General features: G+C 49.1%; 2 protein-coding genes across 19 annotated transcripts in view; one reads left to right on the top strand and one right to left on the bottom strand.

Moving 5' to 3' along the window:
* CEACAM20 (CEA cell adhesion molecule 20) overlaps positions 1-9,644 on the bottom strand; it is a 100,138-nt gene extending 90,494 nt beyond the window's left edge. For 11 of the 15 annotated variants that reach the window (XM_074369472.1, XM_074369478.1, XM_074369470.1 and 8 more), the window contains exon 1: positions 9,383-9,644. The gene's annotated coding sequence lies outside the window, so the exon portion shown is untranslated. The remainder of the gene's footprint in view (positions 1-9,382) is intronic. The other 4 variants (XM_074369471.1, XM_074369479.1, XM_045510570.2 and 1 more) reach the window with 1 other exon arrangement.
* On the top strand, positions 705-21,589 carry CEACAM19 (CEA cell adhesion molecule 19). 4 transcript variants are annotated; one of them, XM_074369495.1, is made up of 7 exons: positions 705-2,377; positions 2,980-3,348; positions 14,416-14,566; positions 15,321-15,364; positions 16,350-16,438; positions 17,077-17,130; positions 17,848-21,589. In XM_074369495.1, the coding sequence occupies exons 1-7, from the start codon at positions 2,323-2,325 to the stop codon at positions 17,914-17,916; spliced, it is 831 nt and encodes a 276-aa protein (XP_074225596.1). In that variant the 5' UTR covers positions 705-2,322; the 3' UTR covers positions 17,917-21,589. The 4 variants fall into 4 exon arrangements, with proteins under 4 accessions (XP_074225596.1, XP_045366534.2, XP_045366532.2 ...); XM_074369494.1 differs by lacking the exon at positions 16,350-16,438 and having other exon boundaries at positions 706-2,377; positions 15,321-15,367; XM_045510578.2 differs by lacking the exons at positions 16,350-16,438; positions 17,077-17,130; positions 17,848-21,589 and adding an exon at positions 16,053-16,277 and having other exon boundaries at positions 15,321-15,367.
* The last annotated feature ends 367 nt before the right edge of the window (positions 21,590-21,956 follow it).

The following is a 21,956-nucleotide window of genomic DNA, read 5'->3' as shown; positions in this document are numbered from 1 at the left end:
TAAAAAATAAAATAATATTCTAACTGTTAAAGAAAAAAATTACTTAATGACACCAGTTAAAGCATAAGGCAGACTTTATTCCAGGGGAGGGGGCTATCAAAAGGAGTTGAAGTCATTATGAAAGAGAGAGGAGTTTCAGGAACTGGAAAATCCAAAATGACTGGTTTTGCTGTAGGCACTGCCTCTCTGCGTATGGAGCCTTTGCTCCTGGGGATTAGCAGTGAACATTTATCAGAATCCCTTTCACCTCTAAACTCCACTTCTGCTCCATACTGAACTCCTACCAGAATGAGGCCGGTTTGGACAATCTGGCTGAAGCCCAGGATTGGGGCTCTCTCCCCTAGGCAGCTCCACTTGGAAATAATGGCTGGGTTTGCATCAACTTCTGCGAGGCAGACAGACAGAGGCAATCTTAAAACTGCAGCAGGAAGGACTGAGGGTAGATCCTGGATGGATTCTGACCCTGATGAACACCACCGGGAATACCACCTTGAAACCTGCCAGGTGTTGGAGACTGGGAGGCAGGGGACTGGGAACACCTTGAGGGAAATGCACTTCCCTTGAGCAGGGTCATGAATCTGGGAGGTAGGGCAAGTCCAAAGACAAGTCAGTAACGGGCATTTGTTGGCTCCTCATGCAGCATCTTGCTCCTCCCAACAGTCCGGTGAGGTGGGGATGCTTGTCCCATCCTTCAGAGGAAGCCGAAGCCCCAAGAAGTGAATTCATTTGCCCAAGATCCCAAATGATGACAGAGCTGGGCTGAGAGCCGGGCTCACCCACTCACAGCAGGCCTGCGCTGGTGTCTGCAGTTGTCAAGATGATTCAAAGTCAAGATTTCCTTCTCATCCCAACCTGGGGACTCTGCAAGATGCTGGCACTTCTGACAATCTGATGTGTGTCCAGTACATACACACGCACACATAGAAACTGCTACTGATGTTTGGCACCCCGACTTGGTGTTCTCTCCTCCTGCAGGCTGAAATCTCACCTGGCGCTGCCCACCTCAGACCCCTAGTTGTGCGCTGTCCACTTTCTGTGATGGTGATGGAAATGTTTTAGATCTGCGCTGTCAAATGTGACAGCCACTAGTCACACAGGGCTGCTGCTCCGTTGAAAGTGGCTAGTTTAAGTAACTGAGTTTTTTTTTTTTAAGGCACTTAAGTTTAATTACTTCAAATTTATATTTAAATAGCCATATGTGGCTAGTGGCTATGGTATGAGCTCAATCCTGGACCTGCCATCACCCAGGCCCTTGTCCCAATAGAGCTCAAAATTACAAGTGTTCCCTCCTTCTCCAGCCTCACCCCGCACACTCACATCCTCCCACCTGACCTTCCATTCGTCCAGGGTTCTGCAGCCTCCTCAGTGAACCCTGATATCTGTCTCAGCCTCCACGCCCCTGCCTGTGCTATTGACACTGCCTGGTACACCTCACCCTACTCCACCCCACCTCATTCCTCCTCCTACTCCAGGTCTCAACTGTGACCAGAGTCCCTCCTCCAGGAAGTCCTCCCTGCCCCTCAGGCTGAGTGCCACATTCCCTCAGGCTGAGTGCCACATCTCCCAGGCCCCTGGACTCCTCCATCCCAGCGCTGATCATTCTGGGTTATCGTTGTCTGGGGATGGGTCTGTCCCCTACACTCACAGAATTGTGAGCTGCACTGTGGACTGAGGGCAGAGAAGAAGCTGTCTCAACCATCGCCGTATCCTTAGTACCACCCAGCACAGGGCCAGGCACAGGGAGGGAGTGCATGTTGGAATGAACAAATGGAGGGATGTTTTGGAAAAACTATGCTAAGAGCTGTAGGGTGAGCCAGCCACAGGCCAAGTCTCCACCTACTGGTAGACATGCCTCTCTCCTTGAGCCTCCGTTTCCTCATCAGCGAAATGGGAAGAGTTATGCATGGATGTGGGATGAGGTAGTTGGGTGAGACGCCTACCTACCTGCCTGGCCTGGGGGCTGCTCAACCAGAGGCTGCTGTGACTGTTGTTAAAATTATTGCTGTTCCTACTGCTACTCACACTCAGTGGGAAAGAGAGATTAAAAGAGGTCAAGGGAGGAGTCCTGAGAAGCCCCAGAAAGTTTCCCAGTCACCCTGGGAAACTGGTTCAACCAGTGTCTCCACGTCCATCCCAGAGAGCACAGGTGAAGACTCCAGAGCCTGTAGGAAAGGGGTGCTGGGCTGGGGCAGCCTCGGCCAGGTCTCACAGGCACCCCCGGGACCCCTACTGAGCTGGCCCACTTCTGAAAGCCTGGGCCCAGCCCTCTGGCCCCCTCAGTATCCAGTAGGTGGCCCCTTGGCATCTCCACAGGACACCAAGATGGAGATTCCTGCTGGAGCCCAGCAAGACTTCTCAAAGAGCCTCCTTCTCTCAGGTAAGGAGGAAACATACCTCTAGGGCTGAGGGGAGAAGTGGTACTTAGCCCAGGGGCTGAGGTTTCCTCTTGGAAGATTGTTCCAAGGGAAAGATTGTCAGGGAAGATGAAATTATTAGGGTAAGATGGGAGGGAGGGGCAGCAGAATCATAATCTCATCCCCATTTTCTCTATGGAATTTTCTAGAATGTCAGGACCATGAGGGCTGGAATTTATCTATATTTGATTCCCTACTGAGTCCCCAGTGCCTAGAAATCTAGGGAATTTTAGACATATATAATTGGTATTGTAGCATAAATAATATATTGGTTTTTAAAAGTATTGGTTAAATGAATAAGTTAATTCAGAGTCCATGTGTTTAAAGGCAGGTCACACAGCATCTCAGAGCAGAAAACCTTCTGGACCAATGGGATGGCAAATCTGTGGCACTCATGTCTGAGTTCCCACTCCTGCACCGAGGGCAGACATCACTAGTCAATCCCAGCACTGTTTCCAATGAATAGCACACAGAGCCCCGAGTTGAGAACCTATAGGGAGGAGAGAATGCAGGAGATGTCCCTGCCCAACACTTCTGATTTCAGGCCTCCCCTGTAACCCCACAGTCTCAATCCTGGCCCTCTGGGTCCCCCCAGGCTCCTGGGCAGCCCTCCGCATCCAGAAGATTCCAGAACAGCCTCAAACGAACCAGGACCTTCTCCTGTCTGTCCAGGGCATCCCAGACACCTTCCAGGACTTCAACTGGTACCTGGGGGAGGAGACCTATGGTGGTACGATGCTATTCACCTACATCCCAGGGCTACTGAAGCCCCAGAGGGATGGCAGTGCTATGAAGCAGCGAGACATCATCGGCTTCCCCAACGGCTCCATGCTGCTGTGTCATGCCCAACCCACAGATAGCGGCACCTACCAAGTAGCTGTCACCATCAACCCTGCCTGGACTATGCGGGCCAAGACTGAGGTCCAGGTGGCCGGTGAGTGTTGGGCACTGAAGGAGGAAGTGGGGAGGCTGATGCACCCTGAGCAGCTACCACATGCCAAGCTCTGGGCAAACATTTGGTCCTCTCATTCATCCATGCAATACATATTGGTTGAGCATTTGACTGTGTGCCAGGCCTGGAGATATCATTTAATACTCCTGTGCATTAACTAATAAGTATCTACTGAATGCTTACTTTGTGCCAGACCCAGAGCCAGAGCGTGGAGAATGCACCATCTCACTGACTCCTTACATGCATTAATTCATGAAAAATCTATTGAGCACCCACTGTATGCCTGGTCTTAAAGGATATATGTTCATAAGTAAAGTATTTATTGATGAATCCACTCTGGGCAAAGTACCAGATGGTGGTGGACAGTAGCAACAGCTAACATTTCTTGGACACTTGTTATGGGAACACTGTTCTAAATGCTTGCCCTGGGCTAGTTCTTTGCAGTAGGGACCTGTTCTGTGCACTGTAGGATACTGAGCACCCTCCCCGGCCTCTAGCCCCTAGATGCCAGTAGCACCCTTTCAGTCGTGACAACCACAAATGTCTCTAGACAAGGTCAAATGTTACCCTTGGTTGAGAACTACTGCCCTATATTAACTTATTTGTATCTTAAAAAATAGAAAACTCCGTGAAATGTTATATGCCAATTATATCCCAATAAGCTGGTGGGGGGGATAACTTAACCTTCCCTGGCAGATCTATTTCTTTATAATTTTTAATGGAGGTACTGGGGATTGAACCCAGGACCTTGTGCATGCTAAGCATGCACTCTGCTGAGCTATACCCTCCCCCCAAAATATGATCTTAATTTATTATTTACATGTTCACTCTCAGCATCGTACATTGGAATGAAGGTAGGGATTAGTTTTTTTAATCATCATCTGTGCTCTTGCAGGACTCTGCTCATCCTCTCACCTTTTTGATTGTCACAACATGTTCTAATTTATCACTCTACAAACTTGTCTCACTAGAATAGTAATTATTCAAAGTGACAGAAATAGAACATACTCATCCTTTTGTCATCCATCTACCACAGTAGGTGGGACATAATGGGTTCTCAGTTAATGTTTGTTGAATAAACAAATGAGTGAATGAAAACTTTCAAAACAAAATTCCATGAGGTGGGCACCATTGTTGTGTCCATTTTACAGATGGGGAAACTGAGGCACACAAAGCAGTAGAGCTGGCATTTAATCCCATGAAGTCCCAAGGCCAGCATCTGGGAGCTTAACCACTTCCTCTCAAAGCAGAGAAAGAGAAAAAATTCCCCTCCCTTCATTCCAATGTGGGATGCTTAGAATGAACATGTAAATAATAATTTAAGATCAAATTTCAGCAGGGGAGTGGCAGAGTGCGTGCTTAGCATGCATGAGGTCCGGGCTTCAATCCCCAGTACCTCCATTAAAAAATAATAAATACATGAACCTAATTATCTCCCCCCCCCCAAAAACAAACAAAAAGATCACATTTCAAGCAGAGAGTTGAACAACAATAGTGATAGCTAACACTCTTTAGGGCTCATTACATGCCAGTTTTACATATAATGGGTCATTTCATCATCATTGCAGCCCTGTGAAGTAGGCATTATTATAAGACCCAATTTACAGGTAAGGAAACTGAGGCCCAGAAAGGTTATGACTTGTCCAGTTAAATTTTTTTTAATTAAATAGGAAGATGTGATCAGGGATGGGCCTCATTGAAGAATTGACATTTGAGCAAAGGGAGGGAAAAGATCCCTGTAGATTTCAGAGGACAGAGTTCCTGGCAGAGGGAACAGCAAATGCAAAGGCCCCGAGGCCAGCTTGGTACATTCAAAGCATAGACAGAAGGACACAGGGCTATAAGACACTGAGCAAGTAGGGTGTTAGGAGGCGAGGTCTAAGAGGGAGACGGGGCCAGGCTCATAGGCCGTGGAGAGATTGACAAGAATCCACCAGAGGGTTTAAGCAGGGGAGTGATCTGATTCACAGCCTAACCTGTCCACGAGGCACAGTGTAGCCTGAAACTCTGTTTTATCCAGGAGTAACCTGAGGTTCAGACAATTTAAGGCACCTCTCAAACATCAGGCAGCTAATCATCAAATCAGCAGCAGAGTTGGGATTCGAGTGCAGGGCCTCATGAATCAGGCCCACAGCTGCCTCAGCAGAATCTAAATTGCTTATTCACTCATCCTTCAGCACTCTCCAAGTGCTGCCTCCTCAAGGTCTCCTCTGTGTCCAGCCTGTATCGGGCAGTGCCAGAGACACAGTGATGACCAAGGCAGCCCTGGCCTTGCCCTCTCAGGACTCATAGCCCAGTGATGGAGACAGATATTAGCTACATAATCACACACACACAAACACAATCAGGGAGGTTGCCTGGAAAGGTAACCCTTCAACAAAGCTTGAATGATGACAACAGTTCTAAGTAGAAGGGGAAGGAGCTTTGGGAGATATTTGGGCAGAGGGCTAAGCCTGTGCAAAGAGCCTGTGGTAAGAAGCTGTAGGGCTCATGAACTGAGCTGGCAGGAGGCCAGCATGACCGAGGCAGGACAGTGAAGGGGGGCATCCTACGAGGCCAGCACTGCAGGACAGATTTGAACCAAGGCTCAGGTTGTAAAGACATAAGCTCTCTCTACCTCGCTCAGAGTTGGGGTGCCTGGTGGAACCCGAAGTGGCCCCTGAGATGTCAGTTCTAGGAGGCCTGGGTTCCCAGCTGTCTCTCTGGAGCTTAGAACAGGGCCAGACACACTGTTGAATGAATGAATGGTGGGGAAGCCCTGTCCCTGGTGGGAAAGGAAGCTTTGTCGGGAAAGCAAGTGCTCCCTCTTCCTCCAGGGGGCACCATCTCTGGTATCATCTCTGTTCATGGGCTCTACCCTCCTCTCCATGACTGGGGAGTCCCACCAGGACACTAAACAGGGTGCCAGCCCAGGTTTCTTTGCATATTCTAAATCTCCTCTTCCAAAATGCAGAGACAGAAAGAACGGGAGCTGGAGAGAGAGAGATGGAGAGAGAAGCTGGTTGGCCTGGCCTGGCCTGTGATTTGCTTCCTCTTGGGTCAAGGGTCTACCCCTTTTCTGAGGGGGGTAGGATCAAGTACCACCAACAAGATGGGGAGCTGGGGCTGGAGTTAAGGGCTGGGAAGATGAGCAAGGAATCACCAACTGCCATCCCTGGTAATAGTCACAATATAGACTTATCACCATTTTGTTCGCCATTACTCCCCCGGTGCCTAGAGCAGGGCTTAGCACACATTAAGCCACTTGAAAAATACTTTCGATGCCATCTCCCATCTATGGAGCACTTACTACACATCAGGCACTTCCAGCTAAGCGCTCTGCCAGCCTCACCTGATTCCATCCCCACAAAAGGTAGCCTTGGGATGATCCCCATTTTACAGGAGGATAAACTGAAGCCCAGAGAGGGCTCAACAGCATGCCGCTGGGAAAGGGAGGGGCCAAGGCTCCAGCTGGGTCCGAGTCCATGGCCCTGGCCCCTTGCCACCTGCCTCTTCCACGGGGACTCCCAGGGAAGCACTGAGAGGTCCCCATGGAGATCAGCAAGCTAAAGGGGCTAGGAACAACCTTGGCTTCCAGAGAGCTGAGCACAGCAGGCAGGGAAGCAAGGCGGTTCAGCTCAGTGGAAAAGGAAGAGCAGAGGAAAAGACGGAATTGGGGATGGGGTTGGCTGCTAGTCTCCTTGTGCCAGGGGATTTATATTTGAAGGCAGCTGTGCCCCAAATTTAGCCCCCGACCTAGGTGGGGACTGGAAATGACTGACAGCACTTCCTGCGTCCCAGGTAACTCACATACTTGATCTCTTTTAATCATCAGGGGATTTGGCTGTAACAGAAGCCAACCCCGGCTAGCATGGGCAGAAAGATGTTTAATAAACGTCTAAAAAAATATTAAAAATCAACTTATTTACAAAATAGACTCATAGACATATAAAACAAACTTATGCTTACCGAAGGGGAAAGGGGAGGGGGAGAGATAAGTTAGGGGTTTGGGCTTAACAGATACACACCACTACATATAAAATAAACAACAAGGATTTACTGTACAGCCCAGGGAACTATATTCAATGCCTGTAATAACCCATAATAACAATAACACAATGTTGTAAATCAACTGCAAAATTTTTAAACCTATTAAAATTAAAAATTAATAAAAAAATAAGTAGGGGGAGGGTATAGGTCAAATGGTAGAGCAAATGCTTAACATGCATGAGGTCCTGGGTTCAATCTTCAGTACCTCCTCTAAAAATAAAAACCTAATTACCTCCCCCCAAACAACAACAACAAAATAAACAAATAAATAAATAAATAGAAATAAAAATTTTTTAAAAAGATGACAAAAAAAAAAAAAAAGGAACAGGACCTCCACGAGGCTGGGAACCAGGAACAAGGTATGATCACCGGAACTGCTCCTGCCAGACAAACCATTGCCCACAACATCAGCCTTGGGCCAAAAAACCATGCCTGGGTAGCCCTGAAAAACTGCATTCATTCATTCAACCAACAAACATCTACTGAATACCTGCTGTGTGCCAAGCACTGAGTTTACAGATGGAAAGTACAAAGATCTCTGACTTTTTAAAGTTTCTATGCTGGTGGGTGGGCTGGCTCTGTCCTCACCATTAAAGGCCCCACATGGTGTCTGCGTCTCTGACTTCTGCAAGTCAGAAGCCAAGGCTCACAGGAATGCCTCTGATCAGGGAGCCTGGGTCACATGATACTGCGTGACTAAAAAGGAGCGGAAGAAAGTGAGTCTCTGGCAGGACTCCAGAGGCCAATGATTCACAGAGACACAAGAAAAGGCCCTGGACTTGTAGGTACTGTGGCTGCCCCCATTTTACAGATGAGGACACCGAGGCTCAGAGAGGGGAAGTCAGTTGTCCAAGGTCCCACAACCAGTAAGCAGCAGTTACTGGGCTCGAAAGCACAGTGCAGGGATCACAGTCATTTACAGCTGGTGTCTGTTGTCCTGTAAATCTAGTCATGAGGATTTGGGGCCTTCAAGCAACCCTACACAGGCTCCTCAAAACCTTTGGGCTCTCTGACACCCATAGTGGTTAAATTACCCAACTCCCCTCAACTCACCAAGTGCAGACACATTTATCCTCTGCATCCTCCCTGCCAAGGTGTGATGATCCCCATTAGACAGATGGGAAAACTGAGACATAGTTTAAGTAACTCGTCCAGGTAACTCATCTACGGAGCAGCAGATGCTGGACTTGAACCCAGGCTGCTTGACTCTAGAGCCCACATTTTTTTTTCTCTCATTACCTAGCTCTCTGGTCGGGACGCTAGAGTATTTATTGCCACACTTCATAAAAGAGACCTTTTACCCTCATGTGCTGGAAGCTTCTATAAGCAGTAACATTTTGTACCATTACAGCTTGCTTTTTCCCTCTTCTTGATGAAATCTTCTATACTTTTACTGAAAGAAGAGAAAGAGAAAAACCAAGTTCATTGGCCTTTCCTACCAGCCTCTCCCTGCCTCAGTCTGGGCTGGGACACGAGGCAACAATCCTTAGACTCTAGCATTTATTTCAGCAGCATCTGTTGAGATCAGATTCTCTGCCACCACCAGTGTTCTGCCTGGGGTCACCTCTCACGGGCGTGTGCGGGCAGCCCAGGGGGTCCACGGCAGTCTGCCTTTGGCAACACTCACCAGGCCTCTGTTTTAAAGCTCTGCCACTACTAAAACACGTGAGAGGAAAGAAGCACCAAGCTCCCTGGAGAGTCGGCCCCTGAAAGTCAGAATTGGTGCGAAAAAGCTGTTACCTTCTTGGTGGCCTAGAACCTACCACAACCCTCACAGCCTGAGAAACAGTGGTCATAAAACTGCAGAAACTCTTTGGACCTTCAGAGCCTTTCAGCCGCAGCGTCACAAAGAGGCTGACAGAAACAAGAGGCGCCCGGGGTCACAAATGGAGGCAAAAAGACGGAGGCGTTTAACCAGAGGCCACACTCTTAACTAGGACTTGATTCTGCCTCGCCACCAAGCCTGATCCTGGTGTCAAGTACTCACCGCACTGCGGCTAAGAAATCAGACGCAAGGCCCACCCCGAGGGCCCAAGCTTACTCGGAGCGCCCCTGGCTTGGTCTGGGAGTCCTTTCCCGCAGGTCTGCGCTGCCAAGGATGAAACTGAATTTGATGCAAGCAAGACAGGGTTGAGGAAGGCCAGAGAATGGAGAAGCGGATTTCACGTTCTACAAACCCCTTCTCTCCGAAAGGAGGCGAGTAACGGGGTTTTAAGGGTTAGGAGGCAGACAGGTCATCCGGGCTCTAGAAGGGGGAGGAGACTTTCTGGAGCCGCCGGGCATGCGCAGTCTACGCTCCTTTGCCCAGGGCCCGAATTGCGCCTAGCAGGGTGCAGTCCGCCCCGCCCCCCACCTCGGGCAGAGATCTTAGCGTGGTAATGAGGCCAACGTAACTCTGGGACACCATCAGGTCTCATCTACACAGGCACGTTCCTGTGGTCAAGATACAGGCGATTCTGAGCCGTTGACCACTGTCTATCTCCTAAAGCACAGCTGCAAAACATCTGTGTCAAATACTAAGTGCCTTTGAAACGAACACAGGATAAATCTGGGCCAGTGTCCTTCAGCTCTCAGGGGCTGGTAGGGAAACACAGAGATAAATCAAGGCAAGGAAAGCCAGCCACCGTGAACCTAGCCGGTTCAGACTGGTTTTGTTGAGGGCCTCTGTGGCATCCCTGTTGATAAAACACAACTAGCCTGATGGTTAAAAAAAACAGCCTCTGCACCTAGGACCTGGGCTGCAGAGCGTGGGTGACAATAAGACTTCTAGTCAAATGGCCAAACCTCTCAGAACCTCTATTTTCATGTCTGTAAGAAGGGCAGAACCACAACACCGCCCACCATGGGATCCTTACCAGGGCTGGCTTGACAAGTCCATGGGAAGCTGCTGCTTTTGAAGCTGTAGAAATAAACAAAGAACAACCAAGTGTATCAATTCAAAACATGCTGTAGCAGGGGAGTCAGCCATTATCTCTTGCAGAGACTCAAAGGCAGGCAGAAGGGTGAGAAAGCTTTAGAATGGAAAACAGGGAAGGCTTCAGGTGTGTCCTTGTTGGAGGCAGAGAAAAAGCTATAAGCAGGCTAATTAGAAGCAGGATATCCTAGGTGATCAGGGTGCGTGTTTAGCTTTCTCTGGTTGGTCCTAAGTTAGAAGCAGGGACAGAAATTAGAGAGGCTGTTAGTTTTTAATCAAGTCCTGGCTATTTGGAGCTGATTATTACAGAAGTTATTGTAATGCAGTTATTCCTGCATTGTCACTAGAGACAGCAATCTGGCTTCCTGTGAGTCTGACTTAAAGCATGCTGGCTTCCTGGACTGTTTATAAGAGGGCTGTTTTTGTAGGCAGCTTGCTGCAACTTGTAAGTCAGAATCCTGTTTTTAGAGATGATCTGGCCACTGTCCATTTGTATACTGGTCTTTCAAAGTGTTTTATTTATTCACTTATTTATTTTTATTGAAGTAGAGTTGATTTACAATATTGTGTTAGTTTCAGGTATACAACAAAGTGATTCAGTTGTATATACATTCATACATATGTATATTCTTTTCAGATTCTTTCCAATTATAGGTTATTAAAAGATACTGAATATAGTTCCCTGCGCTATACAGTAAGTCCTTGTTGTTTATTTTATATATAGCAGTGTCAAAACACTTTTTAGATGTGATTTTACCTAGTCAAAGACCAACATGGATAAATTTGCTCCAAAGAAAAAGGCCCAGATGATTCTTTGTTCATAGAACTTGAGTGCACATGGTCCCAGAGGCTGATGAAAAGAAAAGCCAAAAGAAAACTCAGTCTTAGAGGAAGAAACAGAATTCAGAGCTCTGTCCTAGTTACTTCTTGCTGTGGAACAAACTCAATGGTATAGAACAACAATCATTTCAAGAGGCTGAGCTTGGCTCAAATGCTGGAAACTAGAATCACCTAGATGTGACTTCACTCACATGTCTGACAGCTCGTGCTGGCTGTTAGCTGGGACCTCAGCTGGGGCTGTCAACCAGATTATCGTAACATGTTCTCACCAACGTGACTGCTTGGGCTTCCTCACAACGTGGTGGCTGGGTTCAGGGTTTATGGAGGAGAGCATGTGGAGAGCAAATGTTCCAAAAGACCAAGGCAGAAACTCTATAGCTTCTTCCTTGGAAGTCACACACTGTCGCTGACACTGCATTCTTTCAATTACAAGTGAATCACTAAGGTTGGCCCAGATGCAAGAGAGGGAGGTTAGACCTTCTGCTGGATAGCAGGATGGTGAAGTCATATCACAGAAGAGCATACGATTGCAATCAACGTTGGAAAATACAGTGATTCACAGATGCCCTCTCTACAAGCTCACGGTCTGTAATAAAAGGCAGGAAATATAACAAACTGCAAAAATCATGTGAATCAGGAAAGGTTTCTGCTCCAGCAACAGAAACTGCTTCTGGCTGATTAAAGCAGAAAGGGAACAAATTAAAGGAATCTGAGCAGCTCAAAGAGTCTCCAGGATGGCAGGGAGCCAGGTTTAGGAGGTGCTGTATGTTGAATTATGTCCCCTCAAAAAGACATGTTGAGTCCTAGCCCCCAGTACCTCAGAATGGGCCCTTATTTGGAAATAGCGTTTTTATAGAGGTAATCAAGTTAAAATAAGGTCACCAGGTTTGAACACGGCAGCAATATTGTGCTTCGGTCAATACAGTGTTAAGGCATGTGTGAATGAGCTGTGCACTGCATGACACTGCAAAGGAGGCTGGAAAACTTCTTAATTAGGGGCAGGTTTCTGCCCAGCGAAAGCTCAGGGTTTTCTTTCCAAGGAAGGAAACGGATAGCGCCTTCGTGGTAGCAAAATGACTCCAGTCTTCACGTTCACAGGCCTCACAACTCCTCTCGGTTGCTTCCAGAACAAGGGATCTCTTCTTCCGTAACTCTGAACCACAGTCCTTCACTTCACTCTGATTGGACCAATCTGAACCAATCACTAAGGCCAAAGGAATGCAGAGCTCTGATTGGCTTAGGTCTGGATAGCCGCCATCTCTGATCCAATCACTGTGACAAGGGGTGGGGCTATACAGATTGGAATAGGCTACTAAGAGCCCCACCCAGAACTGGGGGTGGGCTCAATCGCGCAGAGCAGGTAGGTACTGGGGAGACGCCCACGTGCCCACTCTAGCAACACTAATCAACTAATTGCATAATTAAGTAATCCATAAAGGAGAAGTCTATCAGGAGTCTCCTTGGCCCAGGTTGTCAGAGAAGGCTTCCAGAAGGAACTAGACACAGAAGAACGAGCAGGAGCTATATATAGCGTGGGGGAGAAAAGCCTGCTAGGCAGAGCGAACAACATGGGGAAAGGCCAGGCAGCCCCGCGAGTGAGGGAGGGAGACGTGGGTGATGAGGATGGGTGGGTATACGGGGCAGCATGGGCCAGAACATGCAGATTTGGGGAGAAGGGGCTCCAGATGTTGCAAGAAGACTGGGCAACAAGGGAGAGGGAGTGGACAGAGACTAGGAGGCTCCCTGAGTTAGCTGACACAGCCCTGCCCCTCCTCCTAAGCTGCTCACAGAAGCCACTGAATTTCCACTTGCTGTTGTGGGGATTCAATTAAGTAGAAGGTGCAGAAGTTGCTAGTATAGTATCTGGAAGAGGGACGACCTTCCATTCTCCACCCAAATGCAACCCGTCTGGGCCTTGGTTTGCACATCTGCAGAATGAGCCTAATTTAACCACCTCCTGGGCTGTGGGGACAACTTTGAATATGCCCACATGCCAGATAAGTCTGGATATAAGCTCTGCCCTTCCTCCTAGTGACAAGATTAAATTTCAAAATGGGTTTTGGATACTTTGAACATATAAACGTTTAGGGAGATGGATGAAATAGGTAAAATACTCATTACTGTGATTATACAAATATCTATCTCTATCTCTATCTATCTATCTGTCTATCTGTCTGCCTGCCTATCTGTCTGTCTGCCTGCCTATCTATATATCTATCTATCTATCTATCTATCTATCTATCTATCTATCTATCTATCTATCTATCTATCAAATGCAGACTCTAGTCCATTTGGAGATAACAGTCTTTACTGCACTCTCTGCTCTGAAATAGCTCATTCCCACCCTTCAAGGGCTCTCAGGACACAGGCACACACAGCATTCATTAGGAGCTCACATGGCCTGGGTGTGATCCCAGCACTGCCCTTACTGAGCCCTCGAGAAGGTTAGTTCATTGCTCTGTGCCTCAGTTTCCTCATATGTAAAATGGCACCAAACCTACTTTGTTTGGATAATTGAGAGAACTCTGTGTGTGCTTGTATGTGCGTGGGAGTGTGTGTTGTAAACTCATCCAGTTGTCACAACAACCTTGTGAGAAAGTCAGGTATTCTTATTATCCCAATTTCACAGATGAGAAGAGGCACAGAGAGGTTGAGTAATTTGCCCAAGTTCACACAGCCTGTAGGCAGCAGGGACTTAAACCCCAGCATTTCAACCTCAGAGTCTACAAGCTTAGCTGCCAAGGACTAGGATATAACAAGCATCCAGCTTGAGATTAAAGGCTAGAGGTCCTTGTGGTGGGGGCCAGAAGTCAGGTAGGCTTGACCCCAAATCTGGCACATCGATGAGTTAAGTCCCCTATGTCCCCCACAAAACACAGCCCAGAATCCCATCCTTTTCCTAGAGAGATAGAGATCTCATCAACAGAGGCAAAAAAAAGCAGGTTGGTAGGGTGAGGGTGAGGGTGAGGGAGTGTGTCAGGAGATAGGTTTTGGATGGGCTGAGGATGATAGAAAATCCTAGGGAAGCAGAGGTTTTGAGGTGAGGAAAGCCAAGGTGTTCCAGCCGGGACATGTTGAGTTTCACATGCGGTGGAATCAGACAGTTGGCTAACTCAGATCTGAAAAGCAGGAGAAAGCTCTGGGCTGGGAAGATGAGATTGCACATCAGTGCTCTGTGAATAGTCAGTGATACAGCAGGGAGGGTGGCAGGGAGGCCTTCCCAAGACATCACACAGTCCTCTCTCTCTCTCGCTCATATCACTCAGAAAAGCCTAAGGAGCTGCCCATTACAAACCTGCCAGTGAGTGCTGGGATCGTGGCCGCCATCATCATTGGCTCTCTGGCCATCGGGTCTCTCTGCGTTGGCAGCATTGCCTATCTCCTGGTGACAAGAGGCTGGAGAGCCCAGAGCCACAGGTACAGGAACCCCAGGCCTCTCTCTCCTTCCCTTCTGTCTCCCTCCCCCGCAAATCACATCATCCAACTCATCAAATCTCATCAAATCTCAGAACCACTACGGGGAACAGGATCTTCCTGTCCTGTATTAGACGGAATTCTGGATTGCAAGTGACAGAGACCCTACCTTTAAACTGGCTTATCAAAAAATAGAAAATGTTTTGTCCTATATAACATGAGCTTCAGGTATGGCTGGCTCAGGGGCTCAATTCTGTCCAGAACCTCCTTCATACACCTCTCAAGGGACCCAAGAGGCCAGGGGTCTTTGTCAGTTTTGTTCCCAGCTGTGTCCCTAAGGCCTTCAACAGTGCCCAGCCCATGGTCAGTGTGTAGCAAATTAACAAATTTGCAGTAATGAGGTCAAGTATACCTTTTAAGTAAGGGTATTCAAACGAGCCAATCTTAAGAAGAATACTAAGGAAATCATGAAACAGGTAGATGGAGCAGGATGTTTAGGTGGTCTGTGTAAATGGGGACATTAGGGAAGCGTTGCTTGTTGGCAGAAGGTGGCAGCCAAGGAAACTTGAGGAAGGGCTGTGTGGCTGGGGATTATGGGAGAAGAGGCTAGGGTGGGGGCAGGTCTTGCCCTGGCTCATTGTGAAGCAAGGACCATCTCTCTCTCTGGGGCCTGATGGGCTTTCCAGCTTCTCTGAGTCTCTCCCCACCCACCTGCGCATCTTTCTATCCTAATGTCATTCTCTCCATATGTCCCCAGGATGACGGCCACAGAGAAACCGGAAGTGGGTTCCAGTCATCACGCTGGTAAGACAGAGGTCCTGGTCTCGCTACCCGGCTCTCCTCACAGCCCCTCCCTTTCATCCTCCAAGCCAAAAACCCCCTTGTGGTCCCCACGCTGGGACCTCCAATCATTTGCCCCACCCAGCCCTTGCTGGGACTCCCCTAGACTCAGCCCACAGATTCTGAGCGCATGAGTGCTCACCCCAAACCTGCTTTTCCTCTTCTTCTCAGTGCCCAGCACTCCCAACCCCAGTCACCGCCACACTCACCCAGCCACACCAGTGGCTCCTGTCTACCAACAGGTCACAACTCAACCCAAGCTCCATCTCCCAGATCCCCACGCTCAACTCCTCGCTTTCCTCCCAAACTCCAGGCTGACCTCCACCCTATTGCTGGGCAAGGTCCTTTTAGAACTCTGACCCTGTCCCTCCTCTGTGGAGGGACACCCTCTATGGCTCCCCAGTATCCTTAGGACAAAGTTCAGGCTCCTTAATATGGCTCTTCAGACCCATTGTAAACTGGTCGCACTGTCTTCCCTGGCTTCATCTGTCCTATGTAATGTTTCCATCCTTAAAACAAACTGGTACAAAGAAACATATATACAAAATCCAGACAGAACATAGTTCCTCAAATACAGCCAGCTCTCTCACTGCTAGGCCTCTGTACGCACGCTCTCCTGCCTTTAAATAACTCTCACTTCTCTTTCCAGTCTCAGATGTCCCCACCTCCAGGAAGCCCTCCTGGTCTCCTCTCCAGGAGTCCTGTGGGCTCATCCCACTCCAGCCCTGCCCATTCTGAATCATCCCTGTCTGGGGATGGGTCTGTCTCCCCCACTGGACGGAGGACAAGGCCAGCACTGCCTCAGTCACTGCTGTGTCCCCAGCATAAGGCCAGGCAAGAAGAGGGCTTAACACAAATGGTAGTTGAATGAGTAAATAAATGGCAGCAGCAGCTAGCGCGGACCTGAGGGCCACCTGTCAGCCGTTGCTCCCCTTGTCTTCTGCTCCTGGTGACAACAACATCTATGAAGCGATGCCAACTCCAGTCCTCCTGGTGTCCCCTCTCAGTGACACGAGGCCCACAAATGCCACCATGGTGAGCCCCCACCCCTGTCCCCTAAAGCCTACTTCTGACCTGGTGCCTCCCCTCCGAGTTGGCTGCAGTGCCCTGCGGTGCTTCACACACATTTTGGGAACTGCTTCTCTCTCTCTGTGTGTGTCTCTGTCTGTCTGTCTGTCTTTCTGTCTCTCTCTCTCGGCTGCTCCCCATTTTAAAAATCATAAGCAAAAGAGACTGGAAGGAAACAGCACAACATAAACAGCATGTGTCTTTGGGCGCGTAGGCTGGTGGGTGGATTTTATTTTCCCCCTGTAAGTGTCCTTATTTTCCACACTGAGCAGATATTCCCTTTACAATCAGGTGGGAAAGGTTGATCAAAAAGAAGAATTCAATAAGAAGAGGGACATAAAAGTTAAGACTAAAAGCTTACAACCACAGGTGTCAACAGGAAGGCTCGTTAATGGGTGATGGTCTGGCCCCTGGACGGCCCCCCGTGATGCCCGTTTCTCAGAGGAGAACACTGAGGCGCAGAAGGTTCATTCCCTTCACCCAGAGGGCTCACGGTCAGGGAGGGGCGGCAGGGACTTGGAATCCAGGTCTGTCCCTACATCAAAGGGCAAAAGTGGGGGTGTTGGGGTGCCTGGGGCCTGGCTCACCGTGTTCTTCCTTCACAGCTGCCACCGCTGCCCCAACTCCCACCGCTGGAGCCAGAGAGCCACCACTATCAGGTGTGGAGCTGGGAGGCAGGAGTGGGTGTTGGGGACCCCGTGAGGGTGGGGAGGGGTCATGGTAACCGGGCTTGGTGGGAGAGGGCTGTCGCTCTCTGGAAAGCGCATCACAGCCTTGAGGAGGGACCCTGGATGAGTCCTGTCCCCTCTGGGGATGGCAGTTTCCTCCTTCAGAAAAGGATTCCAAGGCAGTGAATTTGCACAGAGGAAACGAAGCCCAGAGAGGGGAAGGGCCTTGCCTGGCCAGGGCTCGAGCAGGGACTCCAGCACGGGGGCCCATTCGTGGGCCTGGGTCTCAGCCCGTCTTCATCCCTTCCTGTCTGCCCCCAGATCTCTGCCTCTTCTCAGTGCCCCTGACTGTCCCGTCTCACATTTCCTGTGCGTGTCTCTCTACCCTTCTCAGGGTGTGTCTGTCTGTCTCTCTCTTGCTCTGTACTCTTTCCCATATCTTTGTTTCTGTCTCTCTTTCATTGTCCCTCCTCTTCTCTGTCCCTCCTGTCTTTTGATCTCTGTTGCTTCGTGTCTACCCCTTTTCCTGGCTCTTGGGTACCTCCACATCTCTCTGTATCTCTCTCTGTCTTTCCATCTCAGTCCTGCATTCCCCATGTGTGTGTTTCTCCCCATGTTTCTCAGTCTCCACCTGGTTCCTCTCTGTCTCCCCCCAGCTCTTCACCCCAACAACACCCCCTCCCTCTGTCTCCTCTCCCCTCCCCCCAGGACCTGCTGAACCCTGACCCTGCCCCGTACTGCCAGCTGGTGCCAACTCCTGAAGGGGTCCCAGGCTAGGCCAGTGGCTTTCCCTCACCCCTCCTCAGGAGCCTTGGGCCCACAGAAAAGCCACATCAGAGACCCAGAAGGACCGGGCCATCAGGGCTGTGAGGCTGGTGAGGTGGACTCAGCCAAAGACTCAGCACAGCATCAAACAGGTGTCCTGGGCAGGGGGCAGGGGAGTGAAGGGCCCAGCATCCCGCTCACCCTCTGCGTGTACAGCCTGGCCTCAACTCTGGCCCTCCAGCAACCTGGCCTGGGGAAAGTAGGTTCTTGCATCCCTCACCCCAAAGTCCCCCATCTGGATATTTGGGGGTGAAGAGGGTCATCTCAGGCCGACCTCCAGCCAGACCTCACAAGAGGGCTTCCTACTATCAGCCCACAACACTCCACCCCAGCTCTGCTGGTTGCCTTTGGAGCCCCTTCCCCTGGGCACAAGGCAGCACCCACCACCACCACACATGCCCCAGAGGACAAGGCACGTGGCAGCCAGGCCTGGTCTCACGGGCCTGTGTCCCCAGATGACAGTCCTGGCCAGTTGCTGTGGCCCCCAGATCCCTTCCCTGCTCAGGCAGATCCAGCCCCACTCAAAATTCAGTCTCTCAAAACCTGTGGCCACCTTCTGGCCACTTCCCCTGACACCAAGTCCCTTGGGACAGCTGCTCCCTGTTCTACCCTCAACCCAATCCTGTCCTAAATGTGGGCTTGATCTCTCACCCTCTAATTTATTCATTCACTCCACAATGAATAAGCTGTGGGCTGTGCCCTGTTCTAGACCCTGCTGCTCCAGCAAGGATCAAAATAAACAAACCTTCCTGGTCTCCTAGAAGGACACTCTGGCAACGGAGAGAGAGCCAGAAAATATAAATAAATAACATACATGCTGTGTTGGGTGCTGACAAGTGCACTGGGGAAATAAAGACAGAAGGGGGTTGGGAGAATTGAGGGACTAAGGTTTTAAATAAAGAGCCAAAGGAGGCCTCCTCGCCCAGAAGGTAACAGTGAACAAAGACCTGAAGGAAGAGAAGCAGGGAGCCAGAGGGATCTGGAGGGAGAGCATTTCAGGCAGGAGGAACAGCAAGTGCAAAGGCCCTGAGGTAGGAATCATCCTGGGATGGGCACAGAGTAAGGAAGGGGGAGAGGGTGGGAGGTGAGGTCAGGGAGATGGGGAGGTGCAGAGCATGCAGGGCATGTAAGGCATTGCAAAGACTGTGGCTTTTGCTCTGGAAGCTAAAAAAAAAAAAAATTAAGAACTGGATAATGGCCCCTCCAAGTTGTCTACCTTATATAGCAAAATCCTCTGTGAATGGTACAGAGGATTTTATATAGCAAAAAGAGTTTTGCAGGTGTGATTAAGTTAAGGATCCTGAGATGGGGAGATTATGCTGGATTACCCTGGAGGGCACTGAATGTCTTAAGAAGGGTCTTTCTAAGAGGCACACAGAGGAGCAACTGTCAGAGGAGGAGCTGTGATGAGGAAGGAAGCAGAGATTGGAAGAGTGACACACTTGGAAGATGGAGGAAGGGGCTGAAAACCAAGGCAGCCCAAAGTCAGAGTGACCCGATGGGAGAAAAATTCCAGTGGTCCTTGCTGGCTTTGAAAATTGAAAGGGGCCATGAGCAGAAGCCTTTAGAAGTCAGAAAAGGCAAGAAAACAGATCCTCTCCTAGAAGCTCCAGAAAGCAACTCTGCCCTGCTGACACCTTGATTTGGGCCCAGGGAGACCCACTTTGGACTTGTGACCTCCAGAGCTATGAGATAATAAATTTGTGTCATTTGAAGCCACAATATTGGTGGCATTTTGTTTCAGCAGCCACGGGAAATTAATGTAGAAGAGGAGGAAGAATTCACAGGAAGGGAAGTTGCCTCTCCCGCTGACTCAATATGCAAATACTCCCTGTGAGGGACTTCTCCAGCCTCAGACTTCTCAGGACACCCAATGCCTGGGCCTCTGACCACCTGCTTGCTGAGGTTAACCAGGTCAACACACGGGTAGAACTCAGCCAGGCACTGGCTGCTAGGGTGTAGGGTGTGAGGGACTCAATTTATCCCAACCCCAGATGAGAAGAACCCAGATGCCTGCCTTCCTCTCCTCTATACCAGCAACTGCTTATCAAATGCCAATATCTGTGATCTCCTTTTCCCCAGAAATAGGGTTTTTAACCAAGTATATGGCTGTCAAGCATAAAAACTACATTCCCCAGCTTCCCTTGCAGCTAGGTGTGGCCATGTGACTAATTCCAGAATAATGGGATATGAGCAGCAGTGATATACACACTCCTCGGGTCATTTTCTTAAAGGGAAAGATACCCTTTCTTCTCGGTTCACTTTCCCTTAGGCTCAAGAAAAGATGTGATGGGAACTATCTGGGGTCACATGGACAAAGACAGCCCAAAGCCAAGTTAGAGGGAGCCTGAAGGACAGTGATATGGATGGAGCCACCATGCCAGGTTAGATAGTTACCCTTTTGTTTAAGCCACCGTTACTTAGGGGTTCTGTTACATCCAGCTCCTTCTAAATCCTAATACATCCAAGATGACAATGTTTTCCAGAGTAAGTTCTCTGAGCCTGACTGTACGCCTTCTAGCTCACTTGGAACTAGCTTTGTTATACAATGACTTGTGTCCCCCAAAACTCATGTTGAAGCCCTAACCTCCAATGTGACTTTATGCCACTGTTGCAGTCAGGATGACCTAGATTATGCGGCAGTAACAAGCAACCCTACAATCTCCATGGCTCAGAACACCCACAGGTTCATTTTTTTGCTCATGCTACGTGTTCCTGTCAGGCAGGCAGGTGTGGCGAGGGTCAGGAGAGCTCTGCTTCACATCTCCCCATTCAGGAACCAGGATGACAGGGCCAGCCACTGTACAGGGAAAGGGAGGGCACCTAGCAAGACACGCACTGGCTTTTAAGGGCTTCCACCAGGAAGTGACACTCCTACTCTAAGTTCATTGGCCAAAGCAAGTCACACGGCACAATCCAATGTCAAGAGCACTGGGCAGGTGCATTCCTACCACGTGCCCAGAATAGGGAGAACCAAAATATGTACAGTCAATGCACCTTCAGGATTCACACCTGAGCCCACACTCTCAACCACATAGTTTCCTGAGAGAAATTCCCAGGCAGGCCTGCCCTCCCCTATCTATTCAATCAATGACTCATTCATTCATTCAACAAGTGCTGGACCACAGTGGTGGGGGTGACTGGGGAAATTTTTTTTATTCATCAATTCAACAAACATTTATTGATCACCTGTTGTGTGCAGCTGTTTGAGGCTCTGAGGAGGTAGTCGTGAACAAAACACACAGAGATCCCTGACCTTGGAGAGCTGACAACAAACAGCATCGAATGTCCAGGGGGGATGATGCTCTGAGGGAGAACCGAACAGGTGCTGAGGAAGCTGGGGTACCAGAGTGGGGGAACCCCCAGGTGCCTGCTTTGCCTACGAGGTTTAAGGAGTAGTGGTGACGTTCACACTGCAAGAGGGCCAGGTTTGCAAGAAATGACAACATACGTTCACACAAAAGCTTGTACCCAGGAGTGGGTATAGCTCAGTGGTAGAGCATGTGCTTAGCATACACGAGGTCCTGGGTTCAATTCCCAGCACCTCCATGTTTGATGATAGCAAAAAATATATAAAATAAAATAAAAACTTGCACACAAATGTTAGAGAAGCATTTGACTATTCAAAATAGTCAAAAAGTGAAAACAACCCAAATGTCCCTCAGCAGATGAATGGATAAACAAAGTACAACCTATCCATACCATGAAATATTGTTTGGGCATTAAAAAGGAATAAAATATTAATTCATGTTACAACATGGAACCTTGAGGACGTTATGCTGAGTGAAAGAAGCCAAACACGAAAGACTGCATACTGTACGATTCCACTCATGTGAACTGTCCAGAATAGGCAAGTCCATAGGGACAGAAAGCAGATTAATGTTTGCCAGGGGCTGGGAGGGAGGGGGGCATGGGTAGTGACTCCTAATGGGGACAGGGTTTCTTTGGGAGGTGGTGGAAGTGTTCTAAGATTGTTGTGATGATGATTGCAT

Source organism: Camelus bactrianus, chromosome 9 (assembly GCF_048773025.1).
Source record: "Camelus bactrianus isolate YW-2024 breed Bactrian camel chromosome 9, ASM4877302v1, whole genome shotgun sequence".
In the NCBI taxonomy this organism is placed as follows: domain Eukaryota; kingdom Metazoa; phylum Chordata; class Mammalia; order Artiodactyla; family Camelidae; genus Camelus; species Camelus bactrianus.
The sequence above is the reverse complement of the archived record's forward strand: the minus strand, read 5'-3'. Positions and strand labels throughout refer to the sequence as shown.

Coding starts and splice junctions, on each gene's coding strand:
- CEACAM19 (XM_074369495.1), top strand. CDS start 2,323: ATGGAGATTCCTGCTGGAGCCCAGCAAGACTTCTCAAAGAGCCTCCTT. Junction 2,378..2,979: donor AAAGAGCCTCCTTCTCTCAG/GTAAGGAGGAAA, acceptor GTAACCCCACAG/TCTCAATCCTGGCCCTCTGG. Junction 16,439..17,076: donor GGCCCACAAATGCCACCATG/GTGAGCCCCCAC, acceptor CTTCCTTCACAG/CTGCCACCGCTGCCCCAACT.